The sequence below is a fragment of the Harpegnathos saltator genome, unplaced genomic scaffold, assembly GCF_003227715.2.
Source record: "Harpegnathos saltator strain DR-91 unplaced genomic scaffold, Hsal_v8.6 scaffold15, whole genome shotgun sequence".
Lineage (NCBI taxonomy): Eukaryota > Metazoa > Arthropoda > Insecta > Hymenoptera > Formicidae > Harpegnathos > Harpegnathos saltator.
The window spans coordinates 1,005,470-1,030,180 of NW_020229928.1; the positions used below are offsets into that span (position 1 = coordinate 1,005,470).

Consider the following 24,711-nt stretch of genomic DNA (forward strand, 5'->3'; position numbering starts at 1 on the left):
GAGATGCGCATGCGAAAATCTATATTATATGTGACGTGAACTATACATTTTCGCATACGCATCTCATTCGTACGCCGTCAGGAATCGAGCCCTTGGGTGTTTGCAACCTATTCTGGACCGGGCTTTGGCTTACGGGATTGACACTTGTATTCATAGTCAGGCCTTATTTAAGGCTTCCTTAAGTTTATCTTCAGATGGTCTGTAGCCAATGAAATAATCCATGCAGCATCTAAAGATAGATATAAGGAAGCCTCAAATATAAGGCCTGAATATGGGTATTTCCTAGAGAAACCTGTAGCCAATTATTAAAATCTGAATTTGAATCTAGTGTTGCGCATGCGGATGAAATGTCACATTGCACTGGAGTGGAAAAGAATTTGACGATCTTCTTTGGAAAAAAAAACATCCTTATTTTATTCAGTTTGATTTTATCCACAGAATAAGTCATGGCAAATAACTCAATAAATACAGCAAAGTTGAGGAACAGGGATTATGCGAATAAAATCAGACACGGATCGCCCAAGTTACAAGAGACGCTGCGAGAGGTTGGAAAGTCAATATTTACTTGACGTTTAATAATAAATTTTTTTGAACTTTTGTTACCATGCACACATTCTCTTCCTCTCTTTCTCTCTCTCACATAAATGTTTAAAATTTATAAATCTTTTAAAATAATATGTTATTTTAATATCATTGATTAATTGATATTTTGACTGAAAAGTGAAATTTATAGTTAAATTTAGAAATTTAGAAAATTTGAAATGTTTACAAATTCAAAATTTTCGCAATTAAGAACTAAAGAAATTTATATTATCCTCTTTCTCCCAAAGTATAGATTTGTGAGAATATTTTTTTACACTATAAAATTTAAAGATCCCATTGGGAAAGATTTTGTGATATTGCACAAATGTTAATTTAACGCTTGTCTCTTTATATAAATTAATATTATTTTTACAATTGATAAAAGATAGAATCAATGAACTTTATAGGTCTGTTTTAGTTTTGCTTTTTGCATGTAATTTCAATATAGTTTATTTTCTCCATAATAGTATATATAAATGTATATTTTTTTCAAGTAGAGTTTTGAATCAGTGCTCTATAAGATTAGTTCTATGTTTTTTAAATTGTATATAATATATGGAAATAATACTGGAAAGGTTATTTTAGAAATGTCGTCAGAGAATGCGGGAGAAAAGAAATCAACTGTTCAACAGACATAGGTTTGATTTAGAATTTAATTCAAAACATGTGCAAGATACATTGATGGAAGTAATACGCGAAGAAATAAAAAATCTAAAAACATCGGATGTGAATGAAGGAAATATATTTAACGAGATAGATGAGCTAACTGAGGAACAAGCGCTAGAGTTAGAAAATCAAATTATTCAAGAGCAAGGTTTGATCATTACTAAAAAGTTCTAAAATAATTTACTGCTTTTTATTAATGGAAGATTTACTGCTTGCAAGCACACATATAGGTTAGACAAACATTATTTTATATATTTTGATTTAATGCAGAGCAATGGATATTACAAGAATACGACAGAATCTCGCAAGAGGAAACCGAATATCTAGCAATGTACTGTGATCAAAAGAATGATGATGTGATTTGTCCAATATGTCAGAAAGCTATATTAACTGAAGAGAACAATAGTCTAACTTGTGCAACCTGTGGATTGATGTTGGTTAGTCGTACTGCTCAAGAAGCAAAATGTTTAATCAATGATTGTTTGCTTAAACATGCAATACAATGCTCCACAACGCCAACATTCACAGTAATATCTGAGAGTAACAATATCAACTTGTACATGGTATGTCACGATTGTTCTACTTTAGCATTAATTTTTTGATCATTTACAATTAACTCGACTAGATTTGTGAAACAAGAACAAAATTGTTAAGCAAAAACTGCAAAATATTGATATACCAATGTGTCTTAGAACGTGAACATATTCATCATTATATAATTTATATTAAAAAGCAATTTCAATATTTTTTGAAATTTGTTGATATAGTCGATTGTCAAGAAAAAATATCATGAGTATATTCAATTTCATTATAGCATCTTGTTATTTTATCTGTTGATTCATTAAATTTAAACACAAAAATTGTTAGACCATGTTGAAGTAATATTCATCAGAGAGATATTCATTGATTCATCTTTTGTCTCAATGCAAATGAATCCAAGTATATTTTGATGATTACAAAAGACTAGTATTCATAAGATTGTATATATACATATGTGTGTGTGTGTGTGTTTATATTCCGATTTAATTTATTTGCCCTGGTTGTACCACAAGTAATTTCTCAATAATCAATCATTCATTCATCAATAACAGTTATCAAAAATAACAAATGTGGTACGGGTATAAATAAAATACATTATTTCAGATTTCTTCATGTTGTAACATTGAAGTAATAACAATATATATGAGTCTTTATGATTATATGATACATATTGTACAAAAGAACATCCCTTTCGCGCTGAGTTCGTTTATATTATCTATCATTTACACATGTATATACACGTGTAAGTTAAGTGAGGGCATCTGTATATCGTATCGTGTGTAAAGTCTTTTGAATAACGAATCACCTTAAAGTATAGATGAAAAGAACAAAACAAAGTATCGAGAACGTTTCTGTTTTCCTTAATTTGAGTGTGTACAACAAATTAACTTTACATTAATAAGAACGTTGCAATATGCAGAAGCCCTTTGTAGCTTAAGCTCTATTCGGTAGTCAAACCTTTTTAATAATAATTTGTAAATAATTTGTACATTATCACATATATATTAAAGATCTTATATTGCATAACGTTGTGAACATAAATGTTATATGTTTGAGCAACCCTCTTTTTATCGTCCATACAATTATCGACATATATGTAATTCCTTTTGCTGGCGCAACCATGCAGAACAATTCGATGGCAACGCAAAATTTATCAAATACTACCAATATAACCAATATTGATAATTTACATATTGAAAAGTTACTTATATCTTTATACCTCTAGTCATATCACTCAAAAATGATCCCTTTACAATTATCTTTGATTGCAATCTGTTAGAATGATAATGACTTATGGCACTGACTCATATCTTTAATATGATATAATTGGAGACATATTAAAGAAATGTTTTAATATCACGTAACTTTTAGTCATACTTATATAAATAAGTACGGTATTTTACAACAAAAGTAATTTAATGTTTGAGATATCTTTCATTTTTGTTTGATGTAATTTGTTTACAAAAAGAAAAAAAAAGAAAAAAAAAGAAAAAAACTATAGGCATCTGTGCAAAACTTCTTTGTTCTCATTTTGCAATTAATAATTACGATAGCTATAAATTATAAACTTTCTATTATTTAAACGAGACGCTTCTCAAATGTTGGAATGAATCATATTACGAAATTTCACAAACGCGTTAACCCTTCATCGCGAGTACTAAATGTTATACAATTCATTGTAGAGGTAATTATAAAATATTCTCTGACTTTTGATATAGTTTTAAGATAACACATACATGATTGCGCGAAATAAATGTGAAACTATGCATGTAATTATTTTATTGCAAAATAATTACCTGCAAATGATTGTGCGCGGCCACATCGATGGCTACATTAGTATATATTTGATGTGCATATATTATGATGATGGTGGTGGTGGTTGCGGTGGTGGTGATGGATAATATACACGTGTATATTTTATTTTCAAATACGTTATATAAAACGTGTCTTATATAATCCGTCACGATAAATTTTCACAGCTTCAAATGTTTTCTTGCAAACGTGACGTTTTGCAATAAAAAGAGGAATTGCACTTAAATTCTGATTCTTTCGCCCCCGTCATCGTACTTAGCGATGCTCCGTAAATCTGCCGCAACAAAACCGGTCTTAATTTCCTATCTTTTTTTTGCATAGGTTGACTTAAGCTATACGGTAACTATCTTTTCCGTTTTCATACGTATCTAAATCTTGAACTTTTTTATACAACACGCGAACAACGTTGCAACAAAATCCGTGCACTTGGTCACTGTGTGGAGGACCGGCGTTCCGTTTGATTAATCGCTTCGAGCGCTTCCTCGGGGAGACGAGCTGGGTTTGATAAAATATCAGTTTGAGTAGACAAATGCCTCAGGCAATCCAGAACGGCTGAAAACAATTTCTTGGTTAACAAAACCAGGATGTTTGCAATGTATGTGTTTATCGATTATCTGTTACATTTTTCTCTCAATTTTTTGAATACTAGTTCTTTATAGTTAACATTCAAGAATTCAAGATAATTTCGATGAATATTGAAAATATATAATAATCGCGATCTAATTCTTTTTCTCGCAGTTAGAATTTTCTTTCCAGTTGCAAAATATTAATTGTCATATTTTCAACGGAGACATTAAAATACTTTCTTTTAATTGCTTCACATTTTCTACCAACCTGGCCTGAGGCGGGTGAGTGAACACTGCTGCTCAACCCATAATATTGTACTCGTCTCCAAGTCGTTTACACTCGCAGTCGAGACAGAAGCATCGAAGGACAACATCAGCGGTTCTAACAATGTACTAAACTGATTACTTCGTTAAGGAAGATCTTTCGGAAATATTATGTTGTGCAATCTGTTGCCTTGAGAAATGGAGAAAACAAAAAGGATACAATCCAGAATTTCCAGTTCTCTCGCGTGCGCTTACGCACATATTCGTTGAACATCTCTTTCATCTTGCTTGTTCTATGGCTAGAAACTGGAGCACCCGTTGCAGGAAGCATAGATTGACAATTACTACAAGAGTATTGTATCATGAAGTATTTGAGACTAGCGTATAATTATATGTATTTGCTCTTATATACTACTTCGCTTAATATGTACATATCTTATCTGTATGTAATATATTATTCATAATACTCTTTATGATTGAAGAGCTTATACTTTTTAAATTGTCTTGAATTCATCCTGAACTCACTATTCAAAAATAAGATCCGTCCGAGATTTTTCACAAGTGCAAAGTTACAAATATATGAAAAATTTTATAACAGATAATACATATTTTTTCAATAAATTCTAATTTACTAATTCTTTTAAATTTTAATTTTCTAATCCTCTAATTACTTAAAGATATAAATTTAAGACAGATATGAAAACAGACCTCTTCAATGTTGAGTGCACGAACATACCTAATAGACGTATTAAGGCACTCGATTTGTTGTTTCAAGTTATCCATCTCTTCTTTCATCTGATTCCTTTCTGCTCTCAATTGCCGAATGTAGTCTGCCCCCTTTTGCAGCATCGCAGCTTTGCTCAGCTTCGTGTTAGGATTTTGATTGAGCTGCGGTATTAGACTGTGCAGCATATCGAATCCATTCTTAATGTTATATCGACGTTTCTGTTCCGCGTGAATGTGGCCGACTCTCCTCTGCTCCTTATATTGTCCCCTTTCCGATTCACCCTTTATGTATCCGCGATTAGGTGACAATGGGCTGCCTATATTCATAGGGCTGTGCAGAGGACTGAGACTCAATGTTTGCGGACTGTGAGCGTTTGAACTGTCCTTCGGCGAACTAGGACTATTTTGGGATTGGTGCGTTTGGCTGTTTGTATTTAAAAGAATCTGTTGATTGCAGGTGGACGATTGCATCACCTATAAAAAAGATACAAGAGGAATAATTAGTTTTTTGGTATAAAAGTATAAGTAAATATAGAAAGGCTCCAAATCAGGAAAGGAATTCAAAATCAGAATTAGAATTTATAGAAGCATAAAGGAGATTTAAATATGCATAAATTTCTATCGAAATATATTGTCATCGAATTATGGTTGCATCATATAAATTGCCAATTGTAATACCTGCTGTTGCGGTTGCGCCTGTTGTATGTTGGAAGTCTGCATAGTTTGAACCGTCACTGGAGTCGTAATGTGTTGCGTAGTCGTCACTTGCGTAGACGAGGCTGAAGAAACAATGAATCAATTGGGAAACAATATAATATGACGAACACTCTGACTGTTTATTAGATCCAAGGTTTTTAAGTATATTTTCCTGTGTAGTTAGGCACTTTTTCAGAGGTGGAGAGGCGTGATAAGAATATACGTACTGTTTGTGAGCAAGTGCGCAAGCAAGACATTGTTATTCAGATTCAGAGCTGGATCGCTCACTGCAGATACCAACGGTGGATGTATCCTGGGTGCTGTTAGGGACGAGCTGCTGCGTGATCTATTTCTTCCCTTTATTTGGTACTAAGAAATGAAGAAAGATTTTAATATTTCGAGTAATATGATAAAATGTTAAGTGGGAAAATTACGGATATACAATTGGGACTAAAATTGGAATTAAAACAGAAACCAAGATTTATGGAGCACTAAAATTCATCGCGAGATAAATAATCCTACACACAGTGCAGAGTTAAAAAAAAAATATATATATATATATAAAAATCTTTCTCTGCTAGAGATCAAAAGTTTTCTTATCTTATATTGTCTTAAAAGCCAATGTCTTAAAGCCATTGTCTTAAAAGCCATACTGACCTTAGGTACGGCGAAGATCTCCTCCGTCTCCACGCTGGATATAGTAGGTTGAGGTAGTAGTTTGGTAGGATGCAGAGCAGGCGCGGTGAGGTCTAGTCCAGAGGGCCTACACTGCAGCAATATCTGTGACTGCGATGGCTGCTCCGCCGACACTGATATCACTTGTTGCGTAGGATGCGTCTGGAAATATATACAATTAGCATTCGTTCGATGATGTGCGGCTCTAAAGCAATCGCCGCCATTGTCGCGTTATCGATATCTTACCTTGAAATTATTGACATTAAATTTACACTGTTGAGCGTTGAAATTCTGAGTGAGGTTTGAGAACTTGTAGCACTGCTGCGGTTGCACGATCTTGTACGGTTTCGTGGACATTGGCGGCGTGGGCGGTAAAGGTCTTATTGCTCGTTGCTGCGTTTGCAGCGGCGAGTTGGCCGCCTGCGTGAAATTATGTTGCACCGCCACCAGATTCGACACATGGCTGCTTGCAGCAGCTGCCGCGGCGACGATCGACGATATCTGATTAACCGACTGATCGTTCAGCGCCGCGATCTGCACCGGTTGTTGATTCTGCACAGGCGTTAATTGTATTTCCATCGCGTAAGATGACTGCGCCGGCGACGGTTGGAACCCGGAATTCTGCGTCTGCTGCCCGCTTGTCGCTTGGTACGTACTCTGCTGTTGGGCTTGCTGTATCACGCGGCTACTTCTCGACGACGTCGCCCTGCTACTGCTGCTATTACTACTACTCCGATTTTTCTCTCGCGTCGATTGACTCGTGACGGATGTCTCGAAGTTTTGCTGAATAGCGTTGTAGTTCTCAGTCATAGCTCTAAATGAAAGCGGATGAAGTATTCATGAATCAGCGTTTCAATCGATCATATTTTTATCATCATGTGCTTTTTTTATTCTATATTATTTATAAAGATGACTATATGGCGTCGATGTAATATATGTAATGAATATGAAGAAAAATTATGAAAAGAAAATGGGAAATTTAGTGTGCACTCACATGCTATTTCTATAAACACTTGATGATTCAGGCTGGGGCTGAGTATATATTTTGGCGGTATAATGGAGATTCTGCATGTTAGCATCTTGTACTTCCTGAGCCAACGTCTGCTGCTGCTGCTGCTGTTGTTGTGGACTCTGTTCACTCTTTATCGTCGGATCCTCATTTATTTCGTTCATCTGAGTAATCGGGGTCATAAGGTCTAGGTCGGAATAATTAGCATTTAGGCTGTTATTCCGAAACATGTCGTCCTCCTCAGGGACTGGAGGCAATTTCGAATTTAGGAATTCTTAAATCGAGAAAAAACAAAATATTATGTCACGCGAGCGACACTTTTATGTACTTTTGTAATCGATCGATTAACGTCACACGATCACATTGTGATACCTTGTAGTGGCTCCAGCGTGTCCATGAAATCGTCGAGATTGGGCTGTAGAGGACCCAGACTAGGTTGAATGAAGTCTGCTAAACTGGCACCTCGGGCTGTCGAGTCACATTTCATGCATGTGAATTTGCGTTACGTACAATATTTGCGCAACGAAAAAACGCGCGATAAATGTAATTCGATTTTAATGTCGATGCTGATACGAATTTTATCGGTGACGAAGGAATAACAAATACGTGTTATATATTCGTGGTAGCGCGAGTCGCTGGAAATACAAGTTTACGATATGAGAGAACGGTCTTTCAACACGTTAGGTTCTTTTCTTCGTTCGTACGAATAGCTTTTATTGCGCGTTGAACATCTCGATCGAGGGGAATTACCGATTTCTCTAGGATCAGGAAAGTATATCGGTTGATTGGAACTGATGGTCGAAAAGAGGGTGTCGGTCATCAGCTCCATATAGTCCTCATCAACCATCATGCTCTCTCCGCCTGGAGCTCCACTGATACTTCCGGATGCACTGCCTATACCCATCCCGTAGTTCTCGGTGGTTATGCTTCCACTGTCCCAGTCTAGCATGTCCATTGATTCCATCTGAAAAGCGTATTATATATTATATATTACCTTTCACTGTATTATTGAACAGTAATTAAAATTGACGCGAATAATTAAATTAATAAGAAAATTAATAAACATTACTATAAGAATAAAAGAATTATACTTTTTCTCTGCGCAAACGTTATAGTTCAATCGTAAGAAAGGTCACATATACATATTTTATTATGTGTAACGTTACGTACCATCTCGGTGCCATCTTTGTTCGTCCAGCCGAGGATCTTGTTCCGATAGAACATACGCCATTTCTTGTACTCCGCTGTGACGGCCGCGAGCTTTCGCTTCCAGTATTTTCCCTCTAAGACCACCGCCTGATAAGAGATACGCCGTTGATTCACGCTTAAGCGCAATTATACGAGCCTTACTGCCGAGCGTAGAAAAACGCTTTGCAACTTTATTAGCTTATACGGGTTTTTGTCTTTAACTTAATGTCGCACGAATGTATATATGCGTCGTTTTCGAGGAATTACAACTGCAACGAATTATCTAATCAAACGAGCGACCGTCGATTTGCGATAAAGACACTTTCCAATTATGTAAGAGGACAAAACCAGATAATACAATAACAGATAGATTGATGTTTCTCGTCTTCATTAATAATGTGACGCGTGACGCCTCGTCAGTCGCCGTCACGATCGAGTACACAGAATATTTAATTGAATTTTAGAGAATTTGTGCGAAAGACGTACCTCGGGTTTGTTGTGAGTATCGACGTCAAGTGGCGACGCGAACTGGCACACCAACGTACTTTGTTTCAATATAACTAAAAAAGAAAAATAAAACCGTCCCATTAGACACACATTATTCGATTAAATCGATGAATCGCATCGCGGAAAAACTGCACGATCAAGTGATCTCCCTCTCCTGTGTCATCGCGGATGACTTGAATCTAATTTCGAAACTCATGTTTCCGCAAATTAATAATTAATGGCGAATGATAAAGTCGATAGACATGCTAGTCACTTTCAAGCACTTGCCGTGTTTAACGCTACCGATGCGCTATATTTATCAACAACGAGTAATGGTAAATGGAAGCTTAAAAAAGCGGCACAAGATACAATTGCAGACAGCAGTTTACAATGAACGCCACTTTTACTATCGTTGTCTCACTTAACGAGTACAGGCGGACTGATTCAAGGAATTATACGGCGATTATACTCAGCTACCGGGCTAAAATCTAAGCAACTCAATACTACTCAATTACACCATACGTGTCTGGCCTGTGATTTATGATAGTGTCGATCGTCACTAAGCGCTTTATTAGAATGCTGGAGAACCTTCATTATCTCCGAATCTCCATTGTCTGAATGTTCCACTAACAGAATAATCGTTCGAACAATAGAATAATAATTGCAGGCGCAACGGATCGTTCCGTTGAAATCTCATAAAAATCTTATCGACATCGACGTCGAGATCGAGTTGTTGTTTTTTTCCCTTATGAGCTATTCTATTTGTTTTTCTCCTCTTTTAATCGTACAAGCGAGGGGAAAGGGGAAAGCATCAGCGCGTGTCGGGTTCTCTCACCATTTTTTCGCTCGATGCGAATGCATGTACTCTCTTTTATCTTGATATTTCAAATACCACCTGTTTTTCGCGCTCGCCGAACAAATTCGCTGATCAGATTCCACGAATGTAAGTACACCGTAGAACGACTCCCTGACTCATAATGATAAGTTGGGCATGCGCCAGGTGAATGTGGAACACTATTGGTGTGAATGTAGCGCGGGGATGGAGCTCTTTAAATAGACGAGTGGTAATTACTTATCCGGTTATTCGATGGCAAAACAGCTAGCAGCTGTCTGAATCCGACAGGCGGCACTCTGTATATATCATGGTAATCGAAGTGTCAATGAACCATGGCGAAGCAGGTCGAAATGATTTCGTCTAATCGTAATGGGGGCTTTTTCTGGGGTTCGATTCATAATCAAAGAGATTTTTTCCAAAACGTTTCAAATTTGTGTTAAATAAGGAAAATGAGAAGAAAAAACAAAACAAAACAGAAGCAGGAATAAGAAAATCGAGGCAATGCATAATTAAGAATAATAAATAGATGAATACACATAATTTATAAAGTACAATTTTGATATGGACTTTGTACGTTTGGAACATACATGGTCTGTTCGTTTCAACTGAGCTAGTGCTGCTCTAAAACCTCGGTTCTTTTCCTTTCAACACTGGATCATACGTTTGCTTCGAGCTCAAACACTGCATTCTAGCTCAGCTGAAAAGAACAGGCTTCATGGACTTATCGCATTCTTGCACCGGGAGTCTCGCTAACTGAAACGTTAAATATAGAAACACTTCTGTGGATTGGTGCAATTCTTTGATTGAGCATCGGGTATCCCGATCGAGGACGTCAATGAAGATAGATTAGGATTCGAGAGATCTCTTACGCGGGATGTGACGATATATTGCGGGAGAGATAAGTTCCGATAATTATTGAGATCATGCTCCGTTGTCTCATAGAAACAATCTCGATAAGACAAAGACGGATACGCCCAAAAGATTAACACTTATGCGAGGATTAGATGATATCCCGAGGGTCTGTTCTCGAGGTTGACGCGTAGAAAAAACGAGAGAGACGAGAAAGAGCGAGAGAAAGCCGGGGACGTAAGTTTCTCTTACACTGCATGTGCCAGCATCTCCAGATGACGTTGTTCAGTCTGATCTTGTCCTTCCATCGCAACCTGATTCCTTTAAAGCGATTCCACTTGGGCGATGTCAGCTTCTGTCTGGAACAAATTCAAATGCCCATATGTCATACCCACTGCGATATTAAACGTCAGCCTTTATGGCGATACAAGTTGAGTGTGCTTCGCCGCCTCGCTCGCGTTTCACATGTCATTTGTGACGCTTCGTACTTATAATTGCATTGTACGGTTCATTGCGCGTACACGTGTATTTTTCTATTACGTACGGCGGAATGGCAAAAGATGCAAGTCAGTGAACCAGCAGCAGCTAGCACGATGTGCATCGTGCGCTTCTCGGAGGATATAACTCAGTCAATGAAACACGTTAGTTTATCCTCCTGCCTCGAAAACATTTCAATCAGGCGGATCAGGCAGCCATAACGGTATTAAATAGTCGTGGCAAATAATTTCGACCCGTCAGTACTGTGGGTGCTTGTTACTTCGCCTTGGGCGCACTGTCATGGGGAGAGGGGGAGAGAGAGAGAGAGAGAGAGAGAGCACGTTGCTCCGCCTTGTGAAATCACAAAATTTTCCGAGAGAACGCGATCAAAGGCGTCTAGGGAGTTTCCATTCGCGCAAGTTCAATAAACGTCGCGCGAAAGACGTTTACACACGCGCGTTTCTGCTTTGCTTCCTTTTTTCAGACGACGAATTCGGTTCGTTCGAACGAATTAAAATTTGTCTCATCGGGGAAGGTTTCTTTTCGAGTTAAAGACCGGTCCTTGATATCGCTCGAATGTGTTTCTTTCATTACATGCGTTATCGCGCTGTTATCGTAACTGGCACAAATTTGTGATAATTTTGTGACAATGTCTGAGAAAATCATCGAATTAGGCTGACGCTTATATATTGATGATTTCCATAATTTTCCACACAGATAATCGAGACAACATTGAATATGTTAACGAGATAGAATCACGAATTAAAGTTGTATATTTACCATGTTTTTGTTGTGTACCTTTCCAAATGTCCTAACCAATGTATATTTCCATGCTTTTCTCAGCGACAGATCAATTTCCGATGATCCGATTAATGACGACATTAGCGCGTTAACAAATCGTTTGTCTTATTTCGCTGCAAGGTGAAACTGTCAATTTCAGTCAATTTCAAAGATGCACAGCCGGAATCTTAGCGACGGACACGTTTTGTTATCGTCTCGCCGGCGAACAGTCAACAGCGAGAAAATATCTTGCAGTCGGGAGATTTCCACTTGCTCGTATCGCGAACGCGGATACGACGAGGGTTCTTCTCCTTGGCATTAGACCCTGGTCTGTCGTCCGAGTGTTCCTTCACACTGCCATTTTCATTTTTCTGGTAGCATGATTAGATAACTCGGCTGGTTATTGAAAGGAAGAGAGATAGAGAAAGGAGAAACTCGTATCTGGGAAAGAGGAAATCTCTTTCAGACGACGAGATCAAACGGAGCCGTTTCCGTCCGAAATTCCGTTCAAAGTTCAACTCGAGGAGCGTCGAATGAAAATAATGAAAGCGCAAAACGATCGCCAAGGTATATCCATCGATCTAATTTTCAATTAGTCGTGCAGATTCTCGTCGAGGATGCTTGCTTCTGCAAGACATCTTTGTGAATTTGAGATTAGCGCGGCACACATTTCCTCGTGGCAATTTGAGTTCCGTTTGTGCGACAATACGCGCAAGTCATCGGGTGCGAGCCCTCATTTTAGCGTCTAACGAGACACATCGAGAGATTTCATTATCAGATAACGAGCTATTTGTTCGTTGCACGATGCACCATTTCTCGTGATCTACTGTTGAGCAACGGATTCGATTGTTATCGTATTGTCGCGTATCGTATTTGCAAAACTCAACGCGGCAATGAAGAAAAATAGATAGCGACAGACTCGTCGTCGTCGTCATCGTCTATGAGAAGCTAAAACAAAAACTATCGATAAGTGAATTGTAAATGTCGAAGCGAGGTGAGGAATTTCAATCGCTACTTCGATAAGCGCCACGAAACCGCGATATCATTTTTTATTTTAAGAGTCTCGCGGCTTTAATTATCAGACTTATAAGCGAGGAGCAAAGATCACCGTGGAAACTAAGCTAAATTTGTCGATCACAGTACTCCCGCGACGGGCGCCGCCGCTCGAATCATTCGCCACACGAAATATCCCGAAAAATCTGTAAATTTTACGGATTTCATCTCACGTGACCTCCTCATGCTCTCGACTAATTCAATTTCTAAATCTTAAATCCCTCACAAATCTCACTATCATTCGTCAAAAGAGATTCCTCATATGAAATTTCTCCAAAAGAAATTTTGCAAGATCGAGAACTCGACATGAAACTTTCCTGAGAAAAAGAATCATCGAGGTTACGATTGAACCTGACGAAAAAAATTCCCTCGAGTGGATTGCAATTTCGAACTGTGCATGAGAGAGGCTCACATGGCATCGTATGAGTGCGACGAAATGCGACGGCGCTTCGGTAGAATGCAAATTACAGCGTTCTCTCAAATATAAGTTGGGCGATCAATTGCTTCCGCGCGCGAAAGCATCGACTGCCATACGCGAAAGCACATGGGGAAATAACCGAGGAACGGAAATAGCTGACCACACCGATCGGCGAGCCTCCTTTCCCGAGCTCTCCGAGGTCGAAGAGAGGGATTCGCGCGTCCCACGCTGCGCACGTTGTTCGCGATGCGTTCTCGTACGGAAGTACGTGTTACGTTGGCGCGTACGTACGGTGTACGCGCCACGAACGCAGCGGCCACGATGACGCAGTGGCCTTGGTCGATAAAAGACACGTTGTGCGACACGTACAGGAGGAGAGGCCTTTACGGTAATTTAGCGCGATTCACTTTTTCGCGACGCGCGAAAGCGGTCGTGCGCGCGTGCTGCACCGCGCGCTGCAGCTGCAGCGGAGATCGACACGGTACAAACCCGCGCCGTCGCAACACGCGTGTGTGTACAAGTTCAATTGCCAATGCCACAGCATTGCGGAAACGGGTATATATCCGTGCATCTTCCGGTTATCGCGTTTCAACAGTCGCGAGTATAGACACAGGGGTCGTTTTCGTGCTTCCCCGTGACCATTGGAATCCGAACGCGGCAAAATCGCAGCGATTGCGCCTCTCGATCGAGCGGCGATGTTCCGATTTAGGATGTTACCTATATGAGACTTCTATAAATATCGGCATAACATCGTGTTAGATCAGAATAGGCAGTCGGATTCAAGAGGACGCGTTTCCTCAAGACAAGAAAGTGAAAAGGAAGAAAAATAACGCCAAGCTGATTGAGAATTTTTACTCGTATTGCAATTTTTAGCATGCGAGTTTGATAAAATAAAACCAAAACAACCTACTCTCATTTCGAATATCTTCGTTTGTAAATCGTTTTCGATCGATAAGTAAACAAAAAAATAAATAAGTAAATAGATAAATGTACGATCGTAAAACGGGTAAGTTTTTACTAAAGTCTGTGAGCGGTCTTGAAGAATTCCGCGATAAGATTTCCGTATCTCCTAGCGATAACGGTGCACGATGCACGAGTTTAAAATATATCGTATTTTGTAAAAAAATTCGCTAAAATTTCGTATCGTAAACCGTCACGAGGCCGTGAATCCGGGGCGAGCGAGAGATCTGCATCATGCAAGTTTCGCTTTCCTGCGGTGCGACATCGGCGAAGGCCGTCGAGCGTTTGTGTGTGCTCCTGCTTCATATCATACTATCGGCGATAATCTCACAATTAATTCAGTGAAGTTCGCGTTATGCGCATTATGCAACGCAGACGCAAGCGAACGTGAATGTGCAAGCAACACGTGGTGTGAATGCAATTTGTTGATTTCCTGAACGTTGAATTAACGATAACGCGACACAGGACACCCAATGGTCCATTCACGTTTGCTTACGTGGGCTACGAGCCCATCGCAAATTTGACATCACGACAAACGCGATAATGAACACGAAGTCGGCAAATTACTTTCGCTTCGTCGACCCATGACGCATTTGTAAAATCCACTTTCTGCGAATTCGTGAATTTTGGTAAGCTTTATACAAAAAAAAAAAAGATTGACAGAAATTTAAATACTTAATAAATTAAAAAATCTTGTACGCTCGAGACATTTGACAAACAACTACAAGTTTAACTAATCTGCCTTGTAATTTAATAATTTCAACGCTTTAATACATATAATTTGCTGTATTTTTATAATATACTTTTGTTGTTAATTTTCACTTTTTCCTTTCAACGTTTTATATAAACGCGACGTTTCGATGTAGTTCCCATGGTAGATTTCTCGAACAATAACTCAACGATCAGAAGAAAGAGAGAGAGAGAGAGAGAGAGAGAGAGAGAGAGAGAAAAAAATTGTGCGTTTACGTACTGAATTAATTTTACACGGCACGACGTTTCCGGAGAAGACGTCGCTCGAAGATTGCCAAACAACAACGCGAGCCGATTTCATTGTTTTCCACTACCGTAGAAAATAATCAACATGCAAGACACCATAATCGCACTGAATCGCACGTGAATCGTTTTCCTAACTTCAGCGCGGTCTCCGTATTTAACATTGTCTCCGAGAACGAGTCCGACAAATACGTTTCGAGCAACAATCATTACTGTGTCAGCCGATCATTATTCGCTCCATTTATCCTTTTTCCCGCGATGCAACACCCAATGAACGAGTTTCGATCACATCTTGTTATTCAAATTTGCAGACGCGCGCGTGAGAGTTCAAACTATTGGCATTGCAAAACTGCTTCGCTTACGACTGCGAACATCGTTGTTTTTCCTCTCTGGAAAAAATCTCCTTCTGTACTTTGTATAGTCGCTTATTGTCGCGTCTTTAGAATTATCCGAGATTATTATTCGCGCCGTATACGTGACAACAGCAGATTTTACTAATAACTCGGTACTGCGTAACATCAGCCGATTTTCTATTTGGAATTTCGTTCGTAGGAAGATATGAGAGATAACAAGATCGGTCAAGCGTGGGTTAACTCGAACCAAAGTGAGTTTACGGGGCGCACTGAAGTGCGCGTAAAAGGAGACGTTGGCGGCCAAGGGGAAAACGGAAATTGTCCAGCCAGAAGCCGTGTTTCGCCGCGACTTTAGCGAGGCCGCGCTTAATTGCGGTGTTGTCGTTTGGTTCTATGGCCTCTCTTTCATTAATTCAATTGTCTTTTATCAGCGGGAATGCTGTCAGCCCGGCAACCAGCATTTGTCCGATTGCCGGACTCGAGCGAAACGCATCATGGCGCTTTTTTACGCGGATATCGGTTGAATGATACTTTCTTTTCGAATCATTTCGCGAAACAATTCGCAGAGAAGTGTTCTGATATTCGAGATCTGTGTTCGTTCTGGCCGCGGTTCCTCGCTTCTTCCGCATCTCAAGTGATGCAGGTGTACGGTTCAAGGTAGCAGAAGAAAGGAGAAGAAGAGGAAATCTAGTCGCAGGAAGACGTGACTATAACGAATGCGGACTCACAACCAGCGTTTATCTCACACAAAATATTATCTTATTTAATCGGGCGGGTGAATCAACGATTATCGACTCGTACGTGCCTCTTAAGATAGCGCCGTTCTCCACACCGACCTTAGACCTCACATGATACAACGACCGAAAGAGCTACTGTTGAAAAATATCACGCGACGATTCAATCCTCGTTCAGTTCCGATCTTTTCGTTGCATTATTATTTCATCGTGTTGTATTTATATATTTAATGTCTTTATATATTTAGTGACAGATGTAACATTGTGCTCCAAGATCGCTCAAGATTGGTTACTCGGCAACAATATTGTCAATTTAGAGTATCCGGGTAACCGGATATTCAATTATTTAATTTGATTATTATTTCTATATTTATTCATTTTCTTCAAGTTATTTTATACGTAAAAATATTTAAGACAAAAACAACAAAATGTAAATACTTTATATATGAGATATTTAGTTTTTATATTAAAATATAGTAAAATAAAATGAGATTTAAGTATTCACTGTTTCAGGTTATCTCGATATCCTTACATCGATAAGGAAAATATTTATGTAAAGAAAAACGAGAAGATTTATGCGTAAAGTAAAACATATAATTGAAATAAAAAAAAAAAAAAAATAAAAAAAAACTTTTATTCCATGATATCAGCAGGCTTAGATGTTCGAGTTTAAAAATACTCGGTTTTTATATTGATAGCACTACTTGCTATGCATCTACGTAATGAACAGAACATCGGACTTGCCGGAGAAAAGGAAGAACTCACCTGTAGGCAAGGGACATGCACTGGAAGAGCTTGTTCAAGGATGTCTCGATGCTCAGCGAACTCTTGTCATTCGACGAGTTGGCGACGAATCGTTCGACGGTGAAACCGGGCTGGGCGATAATCGACAACCTGGCGGTGACTTCCTCGTCAGGCACCGGTACAGCCAGCTCGTCCTCATCGTCCTGGGCCTCGGCTTCGAAGTCCGACACCATGAAGTGGCCGGAGTGTATGGTCTCTCGGGAGTCCCGGCTGCTGCTCTCTCGATTACCGTTTCCGGCACGATGAAAACCACTCTGACTAGATGAGCTCGTCATCGTCGCAGGTTTTCGATATATCAACTCGGCCTGCATTCCGTGACTCTGTTCCGTAAGAACACAATTTGCCGCTTTAATAAACTTTTTTTTTATTAAGTTGTTAGAGGCAATTAACGATTTTTAAACAAACACACACACACACACACACACACACACACACACACAGAGAGAGAGAGAGAGAGAGAGAGAGAGAGAGAGAGAGAGAGAAAGAGAGAGCTTTTGACTGTACGTGAGTTGAGTATTTTTCTCTTTTTTTGTAATTGAATACGTATCCTCCGATTGTGAGTTTTGGATTATTATGGAAATACTTGGGTTACTAATTAATTGTTAGAATTATAAATTGAATTTTGGATACATATACACACATATAATTATGTGTAGTATGTTTCATCATAGCTTAATTTATTAATATATTACGCGGATAATTAAATAATTTACGTGGTTAGTTAATTTTTGAAACGATCATAGTGGAGAGTTCGAAAAATTCAACCGAATACTTTAAGCACACATCTGATCTGCGTTTTTTGATCTAAAATAGAGCCAGCTAAGTAGAATGCAACAAGATTAGAAGACGACCTCGTTTCAATTCGTGCGAAATCTATGCGCGCTTGCGAAAAGGGAGACTCAACAGACACAACAAACCCCAGTTATCAAACTTCTGATAAGTTTAGCCCGATGCATCCTTTATTTCAAAGCATACTATATTCAATGTTGCGAAAAACTGAGAAGAAAAAGAAAAGAAGAAGAGTGTATGCATAAATGTATGATGTAACTTATAAAACTTTAACGCGTCTCGAGCATTATGTTAACTAATACTATGAAAAATGAACGAGTTTTGTTTCCGCATGCTCAAAATATACACGACACATGCGTGAGCGTCATACCCGGATAGTTTAAATTTACACGGAAATAAAAGTGTGTGGTGCTGCATTTTTATAAAATTGTCGGTAAAAAGGTCGACAATTACGGGTCGAGATACTTAGCGCATGAATTTCTGTGAATGATAACATGTGACGGTGATGATTAAGCATTTTGTAAATTTATGAAATGAATGATGTAGGGTACTTAATGTATGAAAGCGTACACAATAAATAATACACAAGCGAGACATTAAAGAAAAATAAACAAATGTGAAAATATTTAGACGCGGTATTATTTATAGAGGTATCCTTTTCGGAAGTAGTGCACGCGACAACCGAGTAGAAACTCGTCATGGTGAACGCTTCCGGAAAAACGTGCGTTGAGTAACTTACAATCTTGTTCTCATACAATGCTCGCCGTAAGCGAGAACCCGAGGCCGCGATGGCGCCAGGCTTCCTGTCCGTTCGCAATTAACAAGTTAATGTTGCGACAGCGCGTGTGACAAGCGATCAGGTTAAATGACCTTATCTCCGAAAATGCACGGTGCGTTGCATAGTCGCACCGTGGTGTTTCTTTCCCGGAACGATGGTAAATCCAACGGAATTCTCAGTGGTCAGTGACTCCTCTGGGCGCTTAGTGTATGACGGCTAAAATTAAACACAGTCGGGACAATTCGCTGCGAACGTGTCCCACGTACTCTCCGGCACGCGATCAAACGTTGATCTGCTCAATCACGCGCGACGAATTTCTCTACTACGTGCGACTTATCCGAGAGACCTGCACGTTCCTCTCCTATTCGCGTTGACATTCTTACACTTCGACGTGGATTCGCGTACGACACCGACAGTACAAACACCATGGTCGATATTCCCGGACACATTATTATTATTATTTTTATTATTATCGTAAAACTTTCTCCCTCGAAGATGCTTTTGCAAATAACACGAATGAAAAACATCTTTTTTTAAATCTCGCTCGATGTTTATTAACAAATCGGTCATGATAAAATGAGAAAATTTTTTTATTTAATATATGACGTTCAATTATTTTTTTTCTCATCATTCTAGCGGATGCCGCGAGAAACCTTCTAGAGAAGCAAATGACAAACTTAAAATTATGTCCGTCTCGATTTACTCATTCGATTTTCAGTGTCAAACTGGCATGAACTGTGGAGAATCGTTTATGTATTTTACATCGTTTATGTATTTTACAACCACTTTCGATATTGTATTTCGTATTAGCGTAGACTTGACATTCATCTTAACACAAGAACACACGGTTGTGCGCGAGACTTTACAGTCTCTACAAATCTCTTCCGTCGAAAAATAGAGGAACGGTATTCATAGAGGAAAACAATCTTTGTCGGTATTTCGCTCCACGTGGCGACGAAATTCCGAACGGAGGTAATTCGACGACCTGCTGACCCGTTTATCCGAGGAACGCAAGCTCGCCTGTTCCGGGCTTTTTCCCGTTACAACCGGTTCCGAATAGAACCCATGGATTTTCCATGGGCGTTATCAGCCGGCAAAATTAAAAGGCCTCAGATGCCTATAACGGCGCTCTCTCTCTCTCTCTCTCTCTCTCTCTCTCTCTCTATGAGCAGTATCTATCTGTTGCAACGCGTGTCTTTCTTTCGCTCTTGAGTGCGCGATCGGACGATTCGAGTGCCGATTGTCGTAAGCTCACGCTTACGTATTATCGGGCTCTAAGGTCGTGTGCTTTTTTTTTTAGCAACCTTACGCAAGTGCTCGCTACGACGCAAGTCGCTTTTCCAGCGGACTTTCGGTATGTTCGTTGTATGTCGCGAGGGCGCGAAAAGTGCATTTCGCATTTTGGTATCACGAGTTTCGGATAAACGTCGTCAGTACACGATCAAGAGTAATTGAACAAAGAGTAAAGAATAATAGCGTGTAATATAGTATATGTATCTCTTCATATACGTGTTCATCAAGAATAAGCCTCGGATCTATTCGTTAGCCGCGAAGTTTACTTTGCTCGCTAGAAACGTCCGCAATGTCTTCTCTCGTAAATTTTTATTACTTTCCGGGATTGTCATGATAAGTTTACGCCGCAACGTGGAAAATGAATTCAGGAGTTTATGCAAGATACAAGTTTCATTAGAAATCTGTTGAATTACATTACGAAACAAGTAACCGTTTTTCCAAATTTATCTTTTCGTAATAGAACAAGCAATACCATTATCAGCATCTCTACGGTCTCACTGACAGAGTACATATATATATAAAAAAAAAAACCTTAGGGGCAATAAATTTCTTCTAGAGTACTAGGGGCAACCACATGTAAAAGCAATGGTAACAGAGTATTACCATTCATATACACCATTCATATACACTTGTTCTGTTTGTTAATACACTAGAAGAATTTTATTTTTAAGATTTTTTATGTAACCTGCTAGTGACGTTGGGGACGCCAGTGATTGTATCGCATACCCTACACACACCGGTTGGTATTTCTCTGCTATCTATGAAATGCTCTTTGACCCTCTCTCGAGCTGACCGTATCCAACTTGGCGTCGGCCAAGTTAAATGCCTTATCCGTTTGTTCATCAACGATCACCGCTCACGCGCCGTTTGGATTTCGGATTTTTCCTAATAACAACAAAAGAGAGTTTATCCGTTTTGAACACACAGCGACATAACGTTTGCGAGACCGCATTATATGTTACTTGGTGGAGTTTTTGTCTTGTCTTTTCGCCGACGTGTTAAAACAGCTAACGTGATGAAAGTGATATCAAAGCCGAGAGAGAGAGTAACATTACTGTGTTTATCTTTTACGTTAGAATTTACGAAAGAGACTTGGGAAAGAAAAAGCAAACACAACTATCTGTTCAGGCTATTTTGCCGATGTTTACATTCCTTCGCGCCCTGTGTGCTTTTCCTCGAACTTGAAAACGATCTTACGAAACATTTACGATGGTACAACTAGTATACCTCTACGTATCGATAACATTTGTAGGAAATGCAAGTGCAATTTAATGCTGAGAGTTTACGCGCGTATGTCGAAAAGCTGACTCTCACGATATCGATTACGATCGACGCACGTTTCGGGCGCACCTCCTGATTCCGCCTGATTCGTCGGAAAAACCGACGTTGCTATTTCTGACTTGAGTCAAACAGCGGAAAATCTCGCCGTGCGTGTTACGTGGGGTAGAAATTAAACGTGATCTTACGTTTACGGGCGATCTCTTCGCGGATTTAGAAATGTCTGATTTTGCGTTTCCGTAGAATTTGAGAAAACGACTGAACGTATTTTTCCTTTTTTATCGTTTTTATCGTGAATGACAGAGAGATCGGAAAGAGAAGCCCGTTAACTCGTCTAACACGTAATGCCTGTAGCTTTTCGATACATTAACCTCCGATTACGACATACGAACGACTTGAGACTTGCGCGACTCGAACAACAAAAGCATTCGAATAACGAACTTTTCTCTTTCAAAATTTGCCATCGCACAAGCCAAGTTTATATCCGCGAACAATGCAGATATCCTTATTTCTATCAGTTCCACACAGCGTATTATATAATTATATATAACATAAATGAAACAACACAATGTTTGCAATAAGGAGAATGGTTAGATCAGGTTAGATCAAATGAGGTTAGGTTAGATTGGAGGATAAAGTTCAGACACATTCAGCAGCAACTTGTGACTCTCGAACGAAATAACGTGGAAATGTTAGGTTATAATGCAAAATTGACAACTGTCAATATACAGACCTCATTTTGACGCCACCTACAGATAATGCGCACGATGAAAGAAACTCGTTCGCGTTTTAATTACATCTCCCTCGCGGTGGGGCGAAGCAAACAGCACGGAATACAAGGAAACAAAGTGCAGAATGTGTGTGGATAAACGGACATTTATGTACGCACGAGCTCCCTCTCGCTCACATTCTATCATGTTGTCGTTCTCCTCTCCATTTGCGCTACTTCCTATCTCTTTCCTCCCCGCTCAAGGAGCAAAACAATTTACCGACTCATTAGAAATTATAGTTAATCGAATATATGTCAACGGCTCTTCTCATCCTGACGCTACGTAGCTTCGATTTTTATTTCGCGTTCCATGGAAATCACCCGCGCGTTCATCTAACGTCGTCTCCGCCTCTAACTCACTCTTTCTCTCTTTCCCGCACACACACACACACACTCCTTCTTCCTCCCACTCTTTTGTGTCGCCGTTTCTCTCTCTCTCTCTCTCGCTCGCTCTTTCATAAAACAAAAACGGAGCAGTCCTCGCGTCCGCGACGAGTCCACCGTTTCACGATTTACGTATTCGCGGCTGTAAATTCTCGCGTAATCGAAAAAACACGCTCGATCAACGACACCGCGCACCAGATGTTGCAACGATCGACATGCTATGATCGCGCTACGATCGTACTCGTTCCAAGAATGCGCAGCCGAACGTGTGCGCGCGACTACATATTCGCGCGTTTCACGATACACGCGCAAGAACGAAAGCTTTGTTACCGTTTGTCACTCACCTTATGGACCTATTCTCACTTCCTTGTCACCAGCCTTCTCTCGTTGCCCCTGTCGTCGATTGTGGCTGCGCGATGAGAAAGATGATGATGATGATGATGTTGATGATGACGACGATAACGACGACACGACGATGACCAGGACGGCGGCGATGGCGACGTCGATTATGCCACTCTTTGTTCAATTATGGAATCGTCACTGCGCTCACTCTCGTCGTCAAGCTGGGCCGCGGAACGCCCAGGACGAGGCTGGTACGCGTTATTGCACGGCACACTCTCGTTCATTATGATACGACGACGCCATTTGCGCATACCCGCGTTTTCCGCGACGGACGAATGGCGACTGCTGACTGTGCGCGCCCTTATGCACAGCTGACTGAACGCGGCGCCAAGCGATGGAAAACCGCAGCAACCAATGGCAGCGTGGAGCTGGGTGAATCGTGAACCTACCGTTGGCGCTACTTTCAAAAGTGCTTATTTGCTGTAAGTAGTGATATCTTTTATAAATAGTGACATACTATGTCAGTGATATATTATTGAAAACTGGCTGCTTCATCAAAACTCTCGCGATTACTGATACTTGGACGATAGGAATGTAACAAAGTATCGGTTTAACGATTTATTACTATTTACACGAAGACAAAAAATTGATTGAATTAATGCGACAATTAACGAATTAAATGTTCTTAGTCGAAGGGGATAAGACTTTTAGTTCTTAGAACCTAATTTAATTCGTAAGAGTCATAAGAGTTTAGAAGAGAATATGTTCCTAAAAGTATCGAGTGAAGTTGCGCGCGCTCGAACTTTCGAGAAACTTAATCGTTGCAACGTTCATTTTTCAAGAGGATCGGGACGCGACGGTACAGAATCGAGATGCTGCTCCGTATTTTTGGCGATTTCGACTGGTCGTAGATGAATGTCACATCTGAATCATTGTCAGGAGCTTTGGAAGTATGTAAGTACCCCATGTATATATAAAGTATTATCGAATAGCTACCGAAAATGAACATTTCGCGAAATAGTCAGTCGGCAGTGTCGAACAGAGACAAAATATATAGTTTGTGTCACCTATAGATAGATTTCAGTGCTAGGGTTGTATATTCCGTACCCGCGTACCGATAGTTGTCGGTGTCGTTAGCAGTATTTTGTTATATGAGAAACTTGCGCAATGAAAAACCGCTAACGACACCGACAACTGTCGATATGCGGGTAACGGAATACAGCCTCTGTGGCAGTGAATATCGGAACGCAGCCAGAATATCGAGCGTTAGAGCGTAATGGCGGCTCAAAGACCGTTTGCATTTTTGCGATGTCGACACGTTGAAAGAGAAGCTCGTGTGTGTGAGATATTATTGGGAGCGCTAAGCGAACATTGTTTTCTGCGTTTTTTTGGCCATATAAGGAAAAATCAGTAAATGTTAACAAAGCAGAAGAGATTTGTCGCCAAACGACACGCCTGCGATTTTTGCGTATCGTATGGACACTTCATGAATTTTAATCCATATAAAACGGTTCTGCAAAAATTTTCTTGTGTATAGAAAAAAAGGGCGTTCGAAATAATAGTCGATGTAAAGAGTCGTGTGCACATAAAATGTGTGGAAACACATAAGCGC

The 24,711-nt window shown here is 39.7% G+C and overlaps 2 protein-coding genes across 7 annotated transcripts; one reads left to right on the top strand and one right to left on the bottom strand.

Moving 5' to 3' along the window:
* Nucleotides 1-326: 326 nt before the first annotated feature.
* LOC105189465 (RPA-interacting protein) lies at nucleotides 327-2,975 on the top strand. 2 transcript variants are annotated; one of them, XM_019844332.2, is made up of 4 exons: nucleotides 327-545; nucleotides 1,168-1,396; nucleotides 1,519-1,811; nucleotides 2,392-2,975. In XM_019844332.2, the coding sequence occupies exons 1-4, from the start codon at nucleotides 447-449 to the stop codon at nucleotides 2,569-2,571; spliced, it is 801 nt and encodes a 266-aa protein (XP_019699891.1). In that variant the 5' UTR covers nucleotides 327-446; the 3' UTR covers nucleotides 2,572-2,975. The 2 variants fall into 2 exon arrangements, with proteins under 2 accessions (XP_019699891.1, XP_019699892.1); XM_019844333.2 differs by lacking the exon at nucleotides 2,392-2,975 and having other exon boundaries at nucleotides 1,519-1,978.
* On the bottom strand, nucleotides 2,146-23,450 carry Mondo (MLX interacting protein mondo). Of its 5 annotated transcripts, none has more exons than XM_019844326.2 (16): nucleotides 23,102-23,450; nucleotides 17,428-17,786; nucleotides 11,147-11,253; nucleotides 9,211-9,284; nucleotides 8,707-8,832; nucleotides 8,287-8,500; nucleotides 7,909-8,004; nucleotides 7,522-7,810; nucleotides 6,774-7,341; nucleotides 6,510-6,689; nucleotides 6,080-6,221; nucleotides 5,835-5,935; nucleotides 5,167-5,630; nucleotides 4,651-4,774; nucleotides 4,435-4,564; nucleotides 2,146-4,152 (listed from the first exon to the last, which is right to left on the bottom strand). In XM_019844326.2, the coding sequence occupies exons 2-16, from the start codon at nucleotides 17,775-17,777 to the stop codon at nucleotides 4,031-4,033; spliced, it is 3,087 nt and encodes a 1,028-aa protein (XP_019699885.1). In that variant the 5' UTR covers nucleotides 17,778-17,786; nucleotides 23,102-23,450; the 3' UTR covers nucleotides 2,146-4,030. The 5 variants fall into 5 exon arrangements, with proteins under 5 accessions (XP_019699885.1, XP_019699886.1, XP_019699887.1 ...); XM_019844327.2 differs by lacking the exon at nucleotides 23,102-23,450 and adding an exon at nucleotides 22,338-22,742; XM_019844328.2 differs by lacking the exon at nucleotides 23,102-23,450 and adding an exon at nucleotides 21,012-21,029.
* Between the last annotated feature and the right edge of the window lie 1,261 nt (nucleotides 23,451-24,711).